Raw genomic sequence first — 21,396 nt, forward strand, 5'->3', positions numbered from 1 at the left:
CACAACCTAGAAAATATATTCTAACCTGAATATCATACACGGTGAAGGGAGACAAATCTGCCAAAAGAAAGGATCCTGGCTCGCTCATTCCAGTCTTGTACTGCTGGTTATTTACATAGACAGAGTAGCCTGTGACAACACCGTTCGGGTTTGAAGGCGATGTCCAGATGACACGTACAGCTGTACTGTTGATGATGACAACCTCTGGAGGGAACATGCCCTCAGGCTCTAGAAATAAAGGAAGAAACTGAATAAACTCCAGCTGTCTCTGCAAAAGCACTTGTTTAACCAAATGCAGATTAGTATTTAGGTTTAGCAAAGGGTTCACTGCTTATCTGCTTTCCTCTGATGAAGTTATCACAGTCTGTAGTCTTCTGTAAATTGGCTTATTATACTCTCAGTTAGAAATCATGAGAGCTGATGGTAAAATGCTTTATACCAGCAGCACAGTGTCAATCATCAGTAGTATGTGGCCAGTGAGATATGGTGATAAATTACTCACACATCTGCACTCCCAACATGCAAGTATTATTTTTATGTCTCCCTAATCCTAATTCTTCAAAAAAGAAGAATAGAGCATTTTGCTTTTAAAGCAAGACCTGAGACCAAAATACCTTATGTCTGATGGAACGTGACAATATCAGCCTTATAGATGAAGCAATATGCAATATTGCCATTATGTAAATGGTTTCAAATGTTGATTACTCTAGGTAATGATGAAGTCTAACACTTATTAAAAAAAAAAAGAAAAAAACCAACACCTTCCTTAGCGTTAAATTACATAATTATCTAAGCATGTCAGAAATAACTATACAAAGGCCTATTTTTATCATAAGAAACAATTTTTACCAGTTGAAAAATTGCCTTTACCATCAATTCTATTTTATAAACAAAAGGTGCTGACCTTTGGCATGAGAAAGGAAATGGAATCCTCCCTTAAAGTGCTTTGCTAATGACCTGGAACACTTGCTTCTGAGGTAATGATATTATAATGTTTATAATGAGACTTTATAAAGCAAAAAGATTAGAAAGACCATTCTAAACACATTTCAGATGCACAATTTTTTTTTATTATTATTTTATCCTCAACCTACACCCCCAGCTCTGCACTTGCCCACTGACATAGAAATGACTCATAAAGAATTTTCTTAGAGGCTGAACTTGCACCCAGAGTTTCTAGTGACTCAGGAAAGGCCTTATGTACATCTGTCATGTCAAAAGCACGTCGCTTCACAGAGCAAATCTTTTAAAAAACCCTTTAATTGTTTCTAAATTCCACCATTTATTGATATGAACTCAGTTCCAAACTTAGTGCACACAGACAGGAATATGCAGGAGAAGATGAGAACAAACTGGGTTAATATCTGCTATTAGAGCTTTTGCTTCTGTCTCAGTGGGGCTGTATATTGATCTACCACATGATGACAACCAGCACTTAAGCATTTTAACATTTTAGACCTTTTTCCTTTTATACCGGAAATTTTATAATGGAAGGATGACTGATCTCAACCCTAACAAAAATCAATCAATTTCATTCTCAGATTTTAAGTCAAGCTGCATTCACTGCTAACCAACCTCCATCTGAGGTAGTCACATGCACAACTTCACTGTTAATGCTGTGGACTCCATTGAAAACTTGAGAAAATATCTGGTACTCTGTGTTGGGCTGCAAATCATCTATGACTACAGAGTTTACATCAGCCTGGACCCTCAGAGATCTTCTCTCATCAGTAGAATTCAAGAAGAGGGTGTAGTAAACAACATCTCCTTGTAAATCCTGCAGTGCTAGGAAAAGAAAGGAAAAACATTCGGACATCAACTGGGAAATTTTCATTCAGCAAATTTCTTATGAAAAACATTCATTGTGAAGAGTAAACCAATTTTTATGCAGAACCTCTTATATATAAGAAAGGAAATATTCCATCAAGTGCCTCCAATCTCACCCATTTAAACAGTGACACAGACTGCTCTCCCTAATTTGTCAAAATAACTAATGGTTCATCATCCTATCCAACACTGGAGAAAGCTTTCTTTCTCTAGACATCCCCATGAAGACAATGGAATAAAAAAAATAATAGGCAAAACCCACTGCAAGGAGTGAGGTGCAGGCCTTTTTGCTCCTTCCCTTCAAATTACACTTCCCAGAGCCCACTCCAGTCCTGTGTTATTCCTCTAGCCATGAATAAAGGACCTGTGCCTATGCCATAAATTCCACTGACATTCAGCTTTACCCAGATGGCGTTTTGGCCATTCACAGTACAGTGAGAAGCTATGTGTTATTGTTTCAGAACAAGCATGAGCACATAATCTATATTTAAAGCTGTAATACACCCTGAAGCATTAAAAATACAGGGCAAAAACCCCAGATCCTCACATTTCTTTGTAAAATATACTTTACCCAGCACTAACTTCCCCAGAGAAAGACAGAAAAACAGCACAGTTTTCAGGCTACACAGGGAATGATATTCACTGGTCTGAGCTGATGGTTTAGAACAGATTCCAGGCAAGTCTTCTCCATTTTAGTGACTCAGATGTCATCTGTTATCTTATCTGTCCTTTGTCAAACAGTTTAAGTTCAGGTCTGACTAAATGCAACTTCTTTTCCACTAGGCATTGAGATGAAAAGTATAATTACAATGAAAACTGTAAGCACTAACACAAAAATCTTGAAATGACACACCATGCTACTGAACAGGACTCAGCTCACTGAGGAAGAGCACTGATAAAAGCCAAAAGCATTTTTTCAGACTTAATAATATATGGGTTTGTCATCGAAACTCTTAATCAAGAGTGATACACTATTTTAAGTAGTACTGATACAAGGCCTAAATCCTTAGAAGTCAGAAACTTTCAGAAGGGAAAGACAGCAAGGCAACTTATGTTGATGGCTCCCAAGTTCCCAAAGAAAACACAAGACTAATTTAAAAACTAATATTATAAAAAAAAGAATGAAACACTGACAAACAAAATAGTTAATGTGCTTATTTGCAACATAAGAAGTAATAAAATATGATAAGATTTGCAAATAATGAATGGCCTCATCTTGGTGTTTAACTTCTACATTCACAAACATATATGGAGGAAATTTCTAAGATATGAATGAAAATAAAACCAGATTGCATTACCTACATCTAGAAGGTCAGGGGTTTAGATTACCAAGGTAATGAAACTTCAGTGAGCTGCTTCAGATCTATTACATTTGTCAGTTTTTATAAGCATGCTCACTTCAGGCATGCAATTATAAAATAAAGAGACTACATTTGTCGCAATTCAGCACCCAGTCCTTACAATATCATTTGCATTTAAGTCATGAAGACATTCCCCTCTGCTGTATTAACAAACCAACTAGAGAAATTGGCTAAATTCATTTTAAGGAGCAGAGCATAAAGAAAGAGAAAGGGAATCTTCTCATCGTGAAGGAATGTAGATGTAAATTTTTATACAAAGGGATGAAATAGGCCACAAAGACAACAGGATTTTGTGTAGTACTGCTTTAGACATGTCTCAGGAGTATGCATTAACTATTTCTTCATCTTCACTACTCTCACTCTGCAGAAAGAGCATCTAATAAATACAAACATGACTGAGAAAAAGCACAATGTGCACATTTTTTTTCCTATTTCTTTCCTCTCCTTTCAAGGACATTTAGGTATATTATAAATCAAGGCAAGGACTGTGTTTCCTCTGAGAGCAAGGCAGGCCATGGTAAGTGATGGCAGGTTAACATCTAGTTACTGGAATAAATACTAAGCACACTTACTTGGTCTTGACCATTCCACTTCCACGGCAGTGTGATTAACAGCACGTGCAACGAGGACACTTCCCTTCTCTGGTAATCCTGCTAATGTAGTAGCTATCACTTCTTCGCTTGATGTATATCCTACCTCGTTGTGCACTATGAGCTTATACTCATATGTTGTGTACCTAAGACATTTTAAAAATAATTAAATGGAATGAAAAATGCAGACATAGAAAATATTTGCTGTAAACCTTCTGCCTGTGCCAAAGTTTTGCTGTTTCTTTTCCCCCTGCACAAAAATTCATCTGTATGGGATGCACCAATGAAGACTTCATATGAGGCATCTATTTTGTGGAAATTATTCAGCATGATTAACATGGTAACAAAAATAAAACACAGTATTTCACTTCTTCATAGTTTTTGCTTCTGAGGTGTTGAGAGATTATAGCTCAATTCAATATGTAATTACAGCGGTGGCAACCTGCCAAAATTTGGATCAGAATTTAATCAAATGAGGCTTTTTTCCTCTTTTGGGAAACCCATTGATTTTAACTTGCAGAGTCTCATTTGTAAAAGGGATTCACCACAGAGTCAGGACTCTTCCACTACAAAAACACCCCAAAAAAGACACCTAGGAGTTCAAACTTATTTAATGAAGTAATTTTCCTCAGAACTGTGCATATTCCAATTACAGAGATTTATTAAAAATTACATGTGTGTTTAGTAAACCAAGTGACTGCCACATTATCATTTCTTCCCTATAGCAAAAGTCATACTAATGTACTTTAAGTGGGATTTCATTATCTCAAATTTAATTTCCTCATAAAAAGCCTCCCACAAAACTGCACAAAGACAGAAACTCAGGATCATCTTCAAATTTTCACTGAAGCTGCAGTGGGATAATTGTCTACAGATACAATAAAGAAGCATGCGATAAATGCCTAATATTTAGAGATTTTAGTACAAAAATTACTCACTCACACTGTATATTTACTTTACTTTTTGTATTTATTTTAGATGCTTTACTATAACACCCTGATTTTTAAAAGAGCTAAGCTTTAGCAGTCGCACTGAGAAGAAAGCAACTTAATGGGAACTCACTAGCTCCAAGTGTAACTCTAAGCATTGACAAACAGGGAAAATATACAAAACACATCTTCTTTCTCTCTCTGCTTCTTCCGTCACTTGCAGACATTTAATTTTTTCTTGGACATTGTAGCACACAAACAATAAAAGAAAAAAGAATGTACTCTAGTCTTGGAGCTTACTGATTAGAATTTGCGATTCATGTTTTTGATCCATATTTTCAACAATGAAAATCAAACAAGTCTGTTGTAGCCTGTTAGAAATGAAGAAACCATCTGACAAGATCAGTAATTCTGAAACACACTTAAAGTATGACAAATGAAAATAAATGCTGATATATGAATTTTCTTTGGGGAAAAATAAGGCTTGAGTGTTTGAGCATCTTCTCTCCAGCCATAAACTCCTGAGCTGTTAACTGCAAAAACATAGTTGCAGGTTGCAGAACCTTCCCCGGGAGAAGTGTTCAGCTGTGTCCAAGGGTTAGGCACACTTTTTTGGCCATAGCTCATTCAACCCAAAATGCCATGGTGCCTAATGATCGGTCACTGAGGCTCTGTCTGAAGGTATTGCCACCTCTGAATTGCTGACATAACTGCTACATACAGTAAAAAATGCTGCTACACTAAAATATGCAAAGCTAAAACCAAGGACGACTCTATGCAGACTTCCAAGCAGGGCTGAGAGAAAGAAATGGACACTTGGGCAGGAGTGGTACAAGAACAGCTCTGTGAGCAGTTATTGCAACAGATGGAATGAGCAGAGACTTGCAGCAAGCAGGCAGAAGCAAGCCAGAGGCAGCAGCCCTCAGCTTGCTTCAGTGTGTGTCTGACAGGAGCAGAGGTCATGTTCTCCTGTTTCCCATTGTGCTCAGGAGGGATGCTCACTCAATTTTTACAGAAGTAGAAGGAAAGAACAGATATTTGAGGGTCAGTGATTGACTGGAGTTTTCATAAAGCACACCAGCACACAGAACACAGGCACCCTGAAACCATCCATGAGGGTTTTCCTGAGACTTTACTTAGAAAAACCCAATGCAGAATCCATGCTGAATCTTCCATTACAATTTCTTCATTTGTGTGTTTTGTCTTAAGGAGCAATAGCCTTGACTTCAAGACGTAGAAACTAAGGTTGATCAAGTGTAAATGTCTTGCTCTACCCCACATAGCCGGTCTGTTACATACTGAGGACAGAGCACACACTCTATTTCCCCTTTCTAAATACCCTGCATTTAATGGTGATGAAGCTAATACAACAAAATCAGGTGAAAAAACATTGTTGAAAACAATTTTCAGGTGTTTCCTTCAAACATGCATTCTGCCTGTGCTATAATTTTGACAACACGCAAATCTACAGCATCTGTACACATAAATCTAAATGGTTTGATTGCATGAGAATATCGATGCTAAAATTTCATGTGACTTCTATTTTCATTTGGTTTTGAAAACAAAACAATACATGAGTCAAGAATGACACACTAATAATAAATCCCTGCATATTAGAATGATTAACACCAAAGATGATGACAAAAAATATTTCATTACATAATTAATATGTTCACTACATAAAGACACAAGAAATACTTTGAACTATTAAACATACACTATACAAAATGCCAGCATTTGTTTTTATAGTTTTTGTAATCTCACCTGCTAAGACCCTTATCTTCATAAAACCACTGAGTTCCTGAGTAAATATTGTGCCACAGATTTAAATCTTCAGGGGGATTTGATGCAAGTGGTTGCTGGATTTTACGTCTCAGGAGCTCATATCTAACACAAAAGACAAGCAGAACACCAGGATTATCTCAACTAATGTTATTACACAAAAAAAAAAAAAAAAAGAACCCAACCAGGTTCTTTTTTAAAGCCACACATTATTTTGTTTTTACAGCTGTAAACTTTCTGAGATAAACATTCTTTTTAATGTTTTGTGCTTTAAAACATTCAATTACTTAAAAAAAAAAAACAACCTAATTTGAAAATAGAAAATGAAGCATTTCCTCTTGAAAAAAGCCAACTAGTTTATTCAATGATTTATGGATTTTAAACTTTGTGGAAATGTTTTCAAGAGCAAGTCCAAATAGCCCATAACAGTGTCTTATGCAGGCTTGTGTGATAAGCACAGGTTGCTCCAGAACATTAAATGATTATGCCTCTTTCTTGCAAATGTACTGAAACAAAGAGCACTGCCATTATTATTTTACTATTAGTAATAGCTTAAGTGTGCCTTTGTACTTAATGTGTTGGCAAATAACCACAGTGTAAATTACAGGAGAAAACAGGCACAGAATAGAATGAATTAACTGTTCCAGCCATCTGTACACCTTAGCAAGGCACCTTTGTGTTTGGGTAGAAATTCATGATGTGAGCTTGAAAGACCAAATTATTTCATTCTGGTTTTAATTGGTATCTGAAGCAGTATTCCTGTCTCTGTTCCAAACAGCAGGTCAGCCAAAGCCCATCTTTCATCAGGTCAGCCATGAGACTGCCTGATTTGGAAAACATGCTTTCCACCAAGGCTGAATCACACACCCTCCATCATCTTTTATACAAAACCTTTATGGAATTTAACAAAAATTAGATCACTTAGTGTCACAAACTAAAGGGGATAATATTATAGTTTGCATTTCCTAATCATTCTAGGGATTACAAAGGAAACTACACTCTAAAGGAAACAAAATTAGATATATTTGTTCAAAATCTTTAGGATTATTACTCTTTACTACATTCCACAGGACTGTTTAATTTATTCTTTCAATAATTGTTTCAGTTTGATACCCCAGCAAATTAGGATCATATGCATATATATTCCCTTAAATACATAACTTGATTCTCTTATGTGCTGAGCTGCTCTATTTCATCTTGTCCCTGCCTCCCATTCTGGAAAGGCACTTACTGCTAAATTCTAGACAGAAGTACGTTGGCCCTTAGGCAGATTTTAAATACTCTCATTTTAAATGCATATTTGTGAAAACATTTCCATGTTTAATTGTTCTGCAGAATACCTTGGTGTGGGTCACCCCTCTGTTGTAATTATCATGCTGACCAATGGTTTTGTGTGTAATTTGACATTTCTTTAAGTTAAGATCTCCAGTCTGATAAGGACATGTTAGACAATACCATCCCAGATTTAACAAGTACTGCATACTGTGATTGAATGTTGCTTCAAAACCAGAAATCAACTGAGATGCTCTTATGAGGGATCTTAAACTTCCTGTGCTCCATAGCAGCTAGGGAGTACATGTATAACTCCCAACAACTTTTACCCTTTAATTTAGGGAATAATTCTCAACAGGTACAAGCAAGCATTGTGCCACTTAATGATGCCAAACTGAATTACTGCAGAAGTTTGGATTGTAACTTCAGAAATTAAATAGCAAAAACTAATTAAACTCCAACTCTGTCAAAAAAAATCAGATGACTTTATAACAAGAACAGCTCTCACATGAGTGGTTCATCAGTGTCAACACAAAGACAGATCATTACAGCTTTATAGGAAACCATCCTGGCATATTCTGTCCAATATATTTCATAGATGAGTCTTGAAAAACATCAAATCTTTCTGAACACTGAGTGGCGATCATGTGTAAATCACCCCCACTGGCAGCTGCTGCTGCTGCTCTGCTTGCTGCAGACTTCTTGTTCCATCATGCTGTACAGAGCAGCTGCTTCAGTGGTTGTTCTTGTTGAGGGCAGCATGGCACACCATGAAAGAAATGAAATCTGCAGATGTAGGTCGTGCTGAATTACTTCAATAATCTATGGTAAAATGGTCATGTTGTTAACCCCAGAATAACAGACACTGCTTTTCTGAAACTTCAAATTTTACTGTAGAGCAATCATCATTTCATTTAGTTGTAGTGTGCCCTAATTAAGCCTGAAGAAAAAGTCAAGCTACTGTGCTGTAATAACATACACAACTGAAACGGCATTACATGATAATTATTGAACCTATCAGTGCACCTAGAAGAGAGCTACTAACCAGAACATATGGACTACAGAGCTGTAATTCCATGCACAAGGTTTCACGATACGTTAAAGCACTATAATGAAAGATTTGACATTTTTTATTGAGTATATATAAAAATATATTTGTCTTTATAAACCTTTATGCACTCAAATCCATATTTCTTTAATATATATCTACACATGCATGCTCAGTATTCAACACTCAAGTCGAGATTCCCATCCCATCATTCTAGACAAACCTCAGTGGAGACTCCTTTCTTTGGCTCTTGTGGTGAAACCCAGTCTGCTGTACCCAGCACTTCCTTGCATTTCCTATTTTGGCTATGCCCTCACACTTCTATCCCTTCAGCTTCCATTTTTCTCATGCACTGTCTTATTTAAAATTTATTAATCACTGAATTTTTGAAGATTATTTCATGTCATCATCCTTCCAAATTGTCACTTTCTCTTCATGTGAACCCAGAGTATTGAGAATATTGGATGTGTTAATTACTCATGTTTACAAAGATCTCTTCTTTTTCTTGTCATTTTATTGGTGGAACTTGTTGCTTGAACTCACCACCATAAAGTGGCCAAATGCTACAGCCCAAACCACTTATGACTTTGCAAATATTCTGTGCTTGCTCCTTCTGGTTTTTCAGACAGCACTGATCTGAGACCCAGAGCCTTCCAGCACAGACAACACACTTGGTCTGAATAATCCTGACTCTTCTCTGAGCCCTAAAGTGGAATTTCAAAAAATCCAAAATTAAGAGATGACATGATGAAGTCTGCATCACTCAGAATTTTCTGAGTCAGATTTAGGTAAGGAGAAGCAAACTGCTCTCTCAGTCTCAGCTTACCTCAGATGGGGACCATTGGGCCTTAGCGGTGGCTGCCATGAGATGGCAATAAAGGATTCGCTGATTGGAGTCACAGACAAGGGACTGACACTCTGAGGAATTGTCGCGGGTGTGGTGACTCGTGTGGGCAGGCTCTCGGTGCAGCCTCCCAGGAAGCCATCCCCTGCAGTGCAAGCTATCACCGTGACCGAGTAGTTGGTGTAGGGGACCAGGTTGGTCACCAAGTGGCTCAGCCTTGACGAAGGGTTCCCAGCGATGACGATGCGCGGGTCAGGCATGCGGATCTCGTAGTTCAGGATCTCTCCGTTCGGAATCAGAGGAGGCTTCCAGGAGACCTGGAGGAGGAGGGGGCAGAAAAAAATTAAAATAACAGATTTCTTAGAGTCACATTGCAGAAATACAGACACAGCATGCTACAGATGGACACAAGCGGGATCTGAAGATGTTCTTTTCAATCAAAACAGACTTTTATTTTTAAAGGGAAATCAGTTAGAAATCTAATCTTTAATTTCAGTGAGGTACACAGCAGCAGTTGTAACCATCGAAAAATCTATTACTTTGCTTTACCAATAAAATGTGAACACTCCACATCACTCAAAATTCCATGAGATGTTCAGATGCATTAGCAGAAGTAGAATATTTATCATAAGTATCACTGTCACTTATTTTCTTAGGGTGCATTACCTGGCATGCTTGACCACCAGTGGCAGAGTAAAAACAAATTTTACTTTGTGTTTCCACAATTTTCAAGAAGATGCAATTGCATTAACTCCTATAAGAAAACAAATGTTTCTGCACCCTTCATATAATGAAATAGGCAGGTTTTCCCTTTTCTTTTTAATTAACAAATTACACTGTAATTTGTAAGTATCAGACAAAGAACAGGGACAATTTTCCATTTTAAGAGCTATAAAATTATACTAATAAAATTTGATTGCAAAAAGATTGGAAGTTACATACAGAATTCATGTTTTATATATATACACACACATATACTGCTACTCTTACTGTGGTTTTGTTCCTACTGAACTGAGGTTAGGGGAGATTTTTTAAGTTTTTAGGACTTTTTTGAGGCAGGGGGTAGATAACACATATATATATTTATTCTTACCAGCTCCACTGAAGAATCACACACAAAAAATTGCACTATAAAGTGCATAAATGTTCTAAATTATTTTTTAAGGCTTTTTGCCATGGTACCAGAATAGAGGGGCCTTCAGACTGGCACAACAAGGACGTGTAACCTAACATGTATTAGGAATCTCAAAGTTTCATAAAGGTAGTGTAAAAGCATCTATCAATACTCATTTCCCTAGAAATCCCAGTGCAGGAAGCACATGACGAGCTTTGCTTTGCTCTGGGACTGTTTTCCTTGCCATTTACCCACTCATCTATAACAACTGCTGTCTCTTTTCCTCCCAGGCATGAGATAATTAAGGAATGAATACAACATAGAAAAGAACACAGAAATGGGAAAAATCTAGATATGCCTAAAACCTAGGTATATGTCTAAAACCTAGGTAAAATAAAAAAAAATACTGAAGTGTTAAATAGTAATACCACAATACTTTAGTTTCAGTTAATTTGAACTTTTTCCTTAATTCTCTTAGTCTTCAAAACAACCATCTTTAAAAACGTATATGCATAATTACACAGGGCCATGGAAACAGAGAAGTTTGATTTATAAAATGATTTTTTTAAAAATGGGATTACAAAATGTTATATTTTAGGTACAGAAGGACCTCTTAGGCCATCAGACTTGTAAGAAAGCTGGCAGCAAAGTGCTGGAGAAAGCTGAAGGATTTTGATAACAGATTCTGGAATACTATTAAACAGAGAATTAGAAACAGGGTGATCTTGAGTAAAGACAGTAAAACCAAGATTATTGGTGGCCACATAGGAAAGGCTTAGCTCTGGCTAATTATCAAATGCTGTATTCAGATTTCTGTTGCTTCTGGCCCCAAATCATGTTCGAACAAATAAAGAAAATACCACTGATAAAGCAGTGCAAAATTTCACACAAAGGTAGGAATTGACTCTGCACCATTCTCACAAACATTGAGTAGATCTCTCCTTTTGAAGTATTTCATGTGATCTAGTGATAAGCTTAGAAAAAAGAAGAACGGACAATAAGCACAGACAACAGAAAAAGTTTTCAAGTACAAGTATGTGCTGGTTTTGGCTGGGAAGAGTTAACTTCATAGTAGAATGGGTTTAGTATGGGGCTGTTTCAGATTTGTGCTGAAAGCGGTGTGGATACCACAGGAATATTTTTGTTTTTGCTGAGCAGCATTTACAAAGAGTCAAGGCCTTTTCAGCCTCTCACCCCACAATAGCTGGGATGAGAGGCCTCTCTTCCCACAATAGTTGGGAAATGGAGCCATGGGCAAGGGACACAAGTCAAAACAAGGGAAGTAAATGCAAAGAAAAATAAGTGATACACAGTCAGAAACTTTCATGTCTAAACTTAAAAAATTACTCTAACACAACTTTTGCAAGATTCACCATACCATGTAACCCCTTTCACATAAAGGAACAGATTAATGACAGGAGAACAGAGGCTGCTCCATAACCTCAGCTCCTGATTTTCACCCACTGTGTGCACTAGCTGGTAACACCTTCAAAAAATCCCAGGTGCTACTTCACAGTATTTGTTGTGCTCTAACAGGTACAGCAGCTCATACTGTAAGTAACAGATATGTTTTGTGGTACTTACAGTGGGAAATTTCTTTAAATTTTAATTTTTTTTTCCCCAGAGAGAAATAAAAACCATTCTGAACAAAAAGTATATTCAGCCAGCAGCAAACACAATGCAATTTATTTTTCTCTGGGTATGGATATCTCACACAAAGATATGAAGATCTGTTGTTGCTCTGGTTAATACTTTTTTTAACTAAGTAGTGGGATGACCAAGGATACTACCTAACCCTGCTGTGTCACTTGAGCTGCTTAGAATTACCTGTGTCACCTGGGAATGGCAGGACATGCAATCTTTCACAAACATCTCTTGTCAAGAGGCAAGGGACTGCCTGACCCATAAATGAAGATGATGGAGCCAGCCTGGTTAACACACACGCGGCACTACTGGACCTCTTCTCCTCTTGGACGTGCCAAGGTTTGAGGTAAGAGCTTGGCAATGCATGAAAGCTGGAAAGCTCACTAGACAGGCTGTGTTGGAAGCAGTAACAGTTTGTTCATTGATTTGAAGCTCAGCACTGAGACCATGAAAGAGGATGCCCATGAGGAAGAGAGAATAAGGTAACTACTGGGAGAGATTAACTGATTCAATGTAATGACTCTGGAAGCTTTCATTTAAAGATCAAAGGACCTTATTTTCTCCACCACAAAATTTAAAGAGACAGAAATTAGCCATTTTCCCCCCATTAAACAGTTATAACCTTGGATTTTTTTTCCTTTTTTGACAGCAGTTGGAACCCTGCAACTTAATTCTGAGCTATCTGAGGAGAGGCATTGGCACATGTAAGCTATTTTACTGTTCAGGCCTGGCTTCAACAGTTTGCTTTTAAATCAGTGTGTTTGGCTTCATTTTATTCTCATTTCTCCTAGATACTGCCTGTAACCTCTACAAACAGAATGCAATAAATACACTACTGAGAGCTTTTCACTGTTGGTCTCAAAGCACATTGTAAGTCTCAAACTGCAAATAATATTATTCCAGTTTTAGAGATAGAAAGACTTAATCCCAGACTAAATCACGTATAAGAAAGAAGCAAAACTCCAAACACAGACCTGTTACCCTAATTCTGCATTCCAGCCACTGGACTAGTCCTCTGACAATCTCCCAGCTCCCCCAGAATAGTTGGGAGAAGAATTTCTTCCAAAATGCTTATCTGTCTTAACAGAAATTACTGTGGCTTCAATCAAGAGCCAGGATCATACTGGAAAAGCAAATTCTGAGAAAGGTCACTGATAGCTCTGCTCATAAACTTTGCACATGAGTTACACCCAGCTGCAGCAAGTTCTACCACAGAAGAACAGCATGATCAAGTTTGCAGTAACAGATTGCCACTACCAAAACTCCTATGATTTTGCTTGAGTAGTGGGAAAAACAAAAGAACATTTATGATCCTAAACACCAACACTAGAGAGTTTCAACTTTATCAAAGGCAGAGAGATGATGCTGATGAAACCCCACTGTATAATCCATACCAAATGAGCAAGCTGTGCAAGAAATCACAGACCTAACATGTGGAAAACCTCTAGTGTGCAAGTTAAGGTTGTTCCTATGGGTGTTGGAATATCCTAAGTCACTCAAGCAGCACTTATGTGTCAAATGAACCAAGGTCTCCCTGACCTTAGCAGCATTACAAGGCAATCTTCACACAGGGATTGATTGCTCCTAAACAACCTCCCTGATGCACCAGGCATACCTGCACACAACTGGAAGGGTGGTGAACAAAGTCCAAGCCCTTTTTTTCCCCTTTCCCAGCATGAAGCTGTTGCCTGGGTGTGCTACATCTTCCTTCAGCAGACACAGCTTAGGAATTAGGGCTGTTTCTGCTCTCAAAATTATGTTCTGGGGTAACTGCAGACTGAAGTGTTTGGAGAATGAAACAGTACAAGGGAGTTTTAACTGGGAACAGAGGAAGGGTCTTCACAGCCTCATTCTCTGCCACACAGTGACCTGCAGAGGAGTAACACTGAAGGATCACCTCACTGTTAGCACCGACTTCAGTGACCTTGGAGTGATTAGCATTGCATCCAACATTCTGTAATCAGAATCAACTCCCAGGACAGTAAACATTAATGTGTGAGACAAAAAACACTAGCTCCAGAACATGTGCCTGTAACTAATTCTGTGGGAAATGGAAAATGGATAAAGAAAATACCTCCTTTGTCATGCATGATACTCAAACTGTAACTACAGGGTATGTTGCTTTAAATGTGTCAGTGATATCTGTTTCTTGCACCTGAAATCTTTCTCCTGTGCATTTTAATCCCAGCCTATTTACAGAACAGGCATTTAGCAGTCCACTATCCAGCTTCTGGGCTAATGAAGAACAGAAGACAACCATAAAAATAGAGACTTTGTTTGTGTTTGCTCACTTGCATATCCAATTTAGTAGTGAAATTTGAGAAATAGCTACCAGAAGTTTATCACTGTTGCAATAAATGATAATCTACTGTACTGAAAGAGTACAGATGGCAACTCTTAAAGATATTCTGACAGCAAACTAATGACATTGTTCAATCTGGAAGGTGGAATAGCAGCTTTCTCTGCTTCAGGTTCTTCTATACAAAGAACAGAATGGCAGGTGAACAGCAAAGTAAGACATTCATCTCTCTGGGTAAGAACAAACATGAATGACAACTGAATTAAAAAGCCTAAAACCCTTCCTCAGTCAGAGAACTCATGAGGAAATATTTCAGAAAAATAATCAATCCATGGAAAATCAATGACATTATTGAATCAATATGCAAAACAAACAAAAAAAAGGAATTAGGTGCTACAGAATCACCATAGCCCTTCATTCCTCACAGGCAACACATATAACATATATTAGGAGAGAAGTAATAATAATTTTTTCTTTTTCTCATTTTCTATCTAATCAAATTGCAAGTAGTTTCTTTAAATGATGTTATGATGAAGGAATAGCACAACACAAGAACTTTATGTCAATGAGGTATTTATTCCATCCAACCAGGAGGAGACCATTCTCTTAGAAACTCTTTACAAACACTAAAAAGAAAAAACAAACTTTCCCCTGAAGAGAAACATAAGGATTATGCACAACTCATGCCAACTTCTACCTTGAGAAAAAAGTTACATGAAGGATGATAGGAAATGGCTGCAGTTTTTATCTGTCAGTGGTCCAGCTGGTGGCAGTTGTCAGTGAGGGGAAGCAATACAGGCAATATGAGGCAGCAAGTCTCTGGTGAAGCCAATAATTAAGATTGCAGCTGCCTTTTCCAGGCCAGAATCCTCAAGGAAGAACCCCAGCAGGAATTCCCAGCAAAAGGGAATTTCTCCTACCAAAAGTTATAAGGCCAAAGTTGGAATGTTTGCATAATACAGTTAATTTAGTTCAGTGTACCCATCCACATAATGCCTTTCATACACAAAGAACCCCATCAAATAATTATTCACTGTGTAAACCAGCCTCTTTCTCAAGCCACTCAACCTAGCTACATTCCCGAATGTCATATCAGCGTGAAGTGTGAGATTGAAGCAGAACAGCAATTGCAACCCTCACAAGAAAAGGAAACAATTTCTTTTCTACTTCTCTACATTAGGGTATAGCAAATCTTGTGTAACAGGAATAATGTTCATGGCATTGGCATACACTAAATAAACGGCTTTTGCAGTTGCTGAATACCTCCACTTCACTTTGGCATTTAATCAGCCACAAAAGCAGTTTATTGCGCATTATACTCCGCTACCATGAACATTATCAATTCAGCAAATATTAAAAAATATCATGCAGGTGTCACAGAAATGGGTACTTTAAAAATTATCGACAGCCTTACGCTTTCTGTTGCTCAAAGGAAAGCAAGTTAAATGTTATGGAGAGATATTGGAGATATTGGTCCATTCTGATTAAAATGAAATGTTAAAGGAGGGTGCACATATCAGAACTGTTTATCCTGAGAGTGACCTGCCATGCTGATACTCTCCTCCTTGCAGGGTGAAAGCTTTTGTCTATGAAAATGAGCTGTATACTCAAGTGAGTACTATCCTGGAGCACTTTGAATCCTTCACATCCTCAATTTTTATTGATTCAACGACTAAAATAAAGGAATGGAAATATGTTTCTCTTTTTTTGTAAATTCTCTCTGTTTTCAGTAGAAGTAAATATTTGCACTCATGGTTTAGGGATTGGTTGCACTGACAGCTGAAAGCCTCTATTGATTTGCAACTGTGGCTTGGTAAAGGAACCTCTTGCTAATCTTTCTCACAGCACCCTTCCAATACCTCCTGCTCTAACCTGGGAGGACAGCTCTCTCTAGGGTGAGAGGTAATTAAAATCTCCTTCCCAAAGAGATGCCTCATTTTCCACCCTGTGCTTAAGAGCTGCCCATTGCAGACACTGTGGTAAGAGCACTGTACCAAGGACTGCACCAAGGACTTCACAAATTTCATTTGAACACTACATAGGTGATATATGCACTACAGGTGTGCTGGGCTTGAGCTACTCAGGAGGGAAAGTGAGCCTTTCTAGGACTCTTACGGGCGCCAGTGTAAAGCAATTCCGTATGAAATCCATCCTATTTCCATACAAGAAAACATTTCAACCACTAAGAGGCAATCTTTGCAGAATACTGCACAGTTTTTCTGTTCACACAACTAGCAATTTCTGGGATGAAGGGACACAGCAGGTTTACAGATATGCACCTTAGTTCTAGAGATTTGGGCAAAATCCCTGAACATTTTGTGAACAGGTGCTCCCTTGTTCTTGTCCTCTCCCAGTACACAGCATTCACACAAGACTACCTCAGGGACACAGTGAAGCCCTGAGTGCCCTCCGAGCCTTCCTACTCTGACACGAATTTGCCATAAAAATGCAGAGAAGGAAACAACACCACCTCTAGCAAGCTAATCCATTTGACAGATCTGTAAGAAGACCGACAAGCAAGATGAAATCCCAGTCGCTTCCTCTGGTGCTCCCATCTGCAAACAAGCAGAAGGCGAGAAAACTGCTGGGTGCAGCAAGTCTTGTCTATTATCTCATCGGTGATGAAGTGCAATGAGCTCTTCTGCAACTACAGCTTTGTTTCAATTTTTTAAAGAGAGAAGAAATAATTTATTGTTAGAATAGTAAATGCTGAAAAATTAAAATTTGTCTTGCTGACCTGGACGAGTGAGAGAAGTTTTAAGATTTTTAAGAACTCTTAGAATCTTAGAAATCAGAACTGAAGTAATATCTCAGCCATGGGATACTCTCTGCATAGGAATTGTACCAAGTGCTCCTGACTTTCTATCACTTATGATGAATATAAAACGGAACAACTTTAAGTAAATTAAAATACTGGATAAATACAATAATTTATGTTGATATCAGCTAAGAACCAGTGTTCTGTAACAGTAACAGAGAGAATTTAGCAAAAGAGATACTCAGGAGTGAATATATTTGGAGAGACATATATGTAAGTCACTTTTCTCAATGCAAGAGAATGCACCTTAAATGCACCTTAAATGCACCTTAAACTATTTTGAACATTTTAACTTAAATATTTAAAATTAATGAAAATTGACAGTAAAACCAATTAGTGGAAATAAAAACATCCAGGCTTCAGCATCTTTGACAAAAATTGGTCTTAACAGATCTGAAAAATATTTATCTCCAGGTGGAAAACACAAGTCCGAGTCTACACGAGCAGCAGTGACACTAAATTTGACCACCATTCATAGAGGAGTTCATACAGTTTGGACATTAAAGGGCTTCAAAGAATTTTGAACATTGCAGGCTGAGAAAAGAGAAGGAAAATAAGCATCTGAACTCTTCAGTAAGAAACGGAAAACAAATCTAAAAAACAATGCTGTGTTGAAATTTAATCATTATAGATGGAAAACTGCATTGCCTTAATTGAGATTTCAGAAGAAATAAATGACCCAACTAACTTTCAGTATTTTTAGATTACTTAATCTCAGAGTTAAGAAAAATACAATAAAATTACAACTGAACACATGTGTCTGATCTTGGGAAAAGACATCCAGTAAAGAATGACACAATCTCTGGTAACCCACAGGCTTTTAAAACTAGGATTGAGTGTTGAATGAACATGGAGGAAAAAAAACAACAGGGGTAAGGGGTAAGACATAAAATTATTATGCTCTCACCACGTTAACTGGAGCTTCAAAGGTTGCAGTGAGTCTTTGTGCTCAGAGTTGAAGCCAACGTGAAAAAGCTCACGCAGTGAAACATGGACATGTGGGGAAGCACGCAATTGAACTAGAGCTACTATTTACTCAGCATTGCAGCTTCTGGCAAATCCATGAAAAATGCTTTACTATAAATTGTGGGGAATATTAAGATATATCTACAGAAGTACAGAGGGCAGAGTCTTGGAAGTAGATTGCCCAAATCTTCAATAGCAGTCTGGCAATTCATCATAATTACTAGTGGTCGATCGTTATTAATTCTTACAGTAACCATTGTACTCATATTGAACTGATTTGCAATTAACATGGAGGTAACATGCAATTCCTTAGAAATTAAAACATAATTTCATAAGCTCAGGGTTTTTTTGTCTAATAGTGAATAGCATTTTTTTATAGTTTAAAATTATGTGTGAAGAAAGAAAAAATATCAGCATTCATTTACTGCTGAAATTCACACCCTCAAATTATTCAGATTACATTGGTAACACCACTCTGTTTACCTTTTGAAAATACAATGTATACCAAAAATAATAAATCTAACAGATGAACTTCAATCTTATGCAAATGTCCTTTGTTTTGTGCTCTGGTGAGCAAGCTACTGTACCAATACTTTTGGCATTAGTACAAGACTGAATCCATGGAAGCATGTGTGTATTTACACAAAAGAGGCTTCTAAGCTACAAAAATCCCTCTTGTTTGGTTACACTAATTTCCCTTGAATGAAGTTTGTATGCAAGCCAAAACAATGGTAGTTATCCTGTCCTCTAGAGTTCATTCCCAACAGAACGATGTGAATAATTGAAAACTTCCTATGTAGTCCTGTAAGACTCGTCTTTCGTAAATCAGGAGAACAAAAATGCTATTTTTTCTTCATTAGCCATTAAAACATCTGATAATTATACAGACTTAAGACTTAATTACAGAAAAAAAATCTTTTTTACTTCTCAGTATTTTAATAAAACCTTGAAATTTTGGAGAAGGTAGTAGGTAATTTTCTGATCTGATTAGGGACTTAAAAGTAATCTTTTAAGTTTAATATTGAAAATACATCAGGTGTGTAAGGAAGAAAATGAACTGGAATATAATGCCAGAGGCTGGTGTAAAAAAAAATAAAAATGGAAAGGAGTCTAATGCTTTTGAGCCAAAGCACAGACACTAATTATTCAACTACCCTGCAGCAATGAAGTCTGTTGGCTCAGCCAGTAGATGTCTCTCTTAAATACCCAGTTGTTACAAGAAAAACACGTTAAAGCCATGAGGCAATGAGAATTATTCCTACCTTGACTGAATAGGGTCCCAATGCTTCTGCATCAGGAGGCTGAACACCTGCAGGTCTTGAAGGTCTGGTGGTAACTTCTGCCCAGGCACTGCTGTTCGTGCTCCCATGCAGGGTGCTCATCAGAACTCTGTACTCAAATTTCTGCCAAGGGCTCAGAGCAGTGCTCTGGTCAATGTAGCTCATGGACTGACCAAAGGGGAGATGCACCACAGTTGAGATTTGTTCTGTTCCTTTCACCCTCCTCTCTATTGTAAGGTTTTCTACCAAACCATTTGGGCGAGCAGGTGGTTGCCAGGATATGACCACAGAAGTTGGAGTATCAGAATAGAGTTCTGGAGCAGGAATGTCCTCAGGGGCATCTGGAAGAGTTTGTATTTCTGGGGTTGTGGGTGAAAGAGAACATCCTTCAGAAGTGCATCCTTCCACCTGAAACACATAGGCAGTGTAAGGATGTAAGTCTTCTACAGTGCAGTTAGATGTAGTTCCTGGCACTGTAGCATGCAGTTGGCCATTTTGGTAAATATTATAATGTGTGATAATGCCATTTGGCTTTAAAGGATGCTGCCAGGTGATGCTTGCTGCCCTTGATGTAACATCCAATAGAAGTGGTGGATCTAAAGGTCCAGGCTCTGTAATAAAATAAAAATAAAATTTAAAAAAAAGGAAAGAGAAATTACTAACAATTTGTGATTTTTGAAATCAGTATCAGCAAGATGTACTCACCAAATGAGACTCAAAAATCTGTAAAGGAGCTCAGGTCTACTAAACAGCCTGTTTCTTTGGAAAACGTAGGCCCAGATATTCAGGGGATGAATATATGGCTCTCTCCTCTAAAGGCAAGCTGCTCACCTTTCCTCATCCCAACCCTCCTCCCTCCTCTTCTGCATCCTTTTTCCTCCTGTGTCTCAGAAGTGCCCTATCAGTGCTGTTTGCATGAGGAGAAAGTGTGTGGCTCAGTATTACTGTAGACCTGCAGTTCTAGCTTTTGGGGATGTTTTTCTAGAGTGCTAGATACTAATTGCAACCAACAGCACAGGCATAACAATGCTGTGTATTTTACAGCTCAGTAAGTCTCTACTGCATCTCTCATTATATATTCAATATTTTACTTCATTCTGTTTATAATTCTAATCCATTTTTTGCAATTTATCTACTCCCTGTTAATATTATAGGTGATTTTTTACTTCGACTGTGACAGAAGCTGCCGATTTAGCTTTTTCACCTACTGATAAATAAACAATGCACAGATCTGACCTTTAGGTTAACAGGTTTTATGCTTGCTCCACTCAGCACTCTAACTGATTCAATTATCATAAAGGTTCAGGAGCTTCCATGAATACTGAAAAAGACCGACCATATGCCTGCATAGGTGTTGTGGAACAGCAAATACTCTGCAGCCCTCCAGAGAAATTCCTTAATTGTAAATAATTTCACCATGCGACACAATCAAGTCACCTTGAATGCAAAACCCTCAGCCTGTGGAGGCAAAGTGTTATTTAAGCTTTACTGGGCTGCGTTAAATTCTGCAATTTGAAGGGCTGTTAAGTTTTTCAATTGAAATTTCATTTAAAATGCAGGTGCTTTTTATTATATTGAGGCTTTACTGCTCTCTAGGTACAAGCATGAACATGGTGCAATAA

General features: G+C 37.8%; 1 protein-coding gene across 10 annotated transcripts in view; it reads right to left on the bottom strand.

The window, feature by feature from the left end:
- The window catches only part of USH2A (usherin), a 373,658-nt gene that overhangs the window by 110,499 nt on the left and 241,763 nt on the right, over positions 1–21,396 (bottom strand). For all 10 annotated transcript variants that reach the window (XR_013181496.1, XM_077175908.1, XM_077175909.1 and 7 more), the window contains 6 exons: positions 19,757–20,385; positions 9,636–9,970; positions 6,472–6,594; positions 3,761–3,924; positions 1,576–1,785; positions 26–228 (listed from right to left, as the gene is read on the bottom strand). Coding sequence is in view for 9 of the 10 variants with exons in the window: in XM_077175908.1 (XP_077032023.1) it covers positions 26–228; positions 1,576–1,785; positions 3,761–3,924; positions 6,472–6,594; positions 9,636–9,970; positions 19,757–20,385 (1,664 nt within the window). In the remaining variant the exon portion in view is untranslated. The remainder of the gene's footprint in view (positions 1–25; positions 229–1,575; positions 1,786–3,760; positions 3,925–6,471; positions 6,595–9,635; positions 9,971–19,756; positions 20,386–21,396) is intronic.

This window comes from Agelaius phoeniceus, chromosome 3 (genome assembly GCF_051311805.1).
Source record: "Agelaius phoeniceus isolate bAgePho1 chromosome 3, bAgePho1.hap1, whole genome shotgun sequence".
NCBI lineage: Eukaryota > Metazoa > Chordata > Aves > Passeriformes > Icteridae > Agelaius > Agelaius phoeniceus.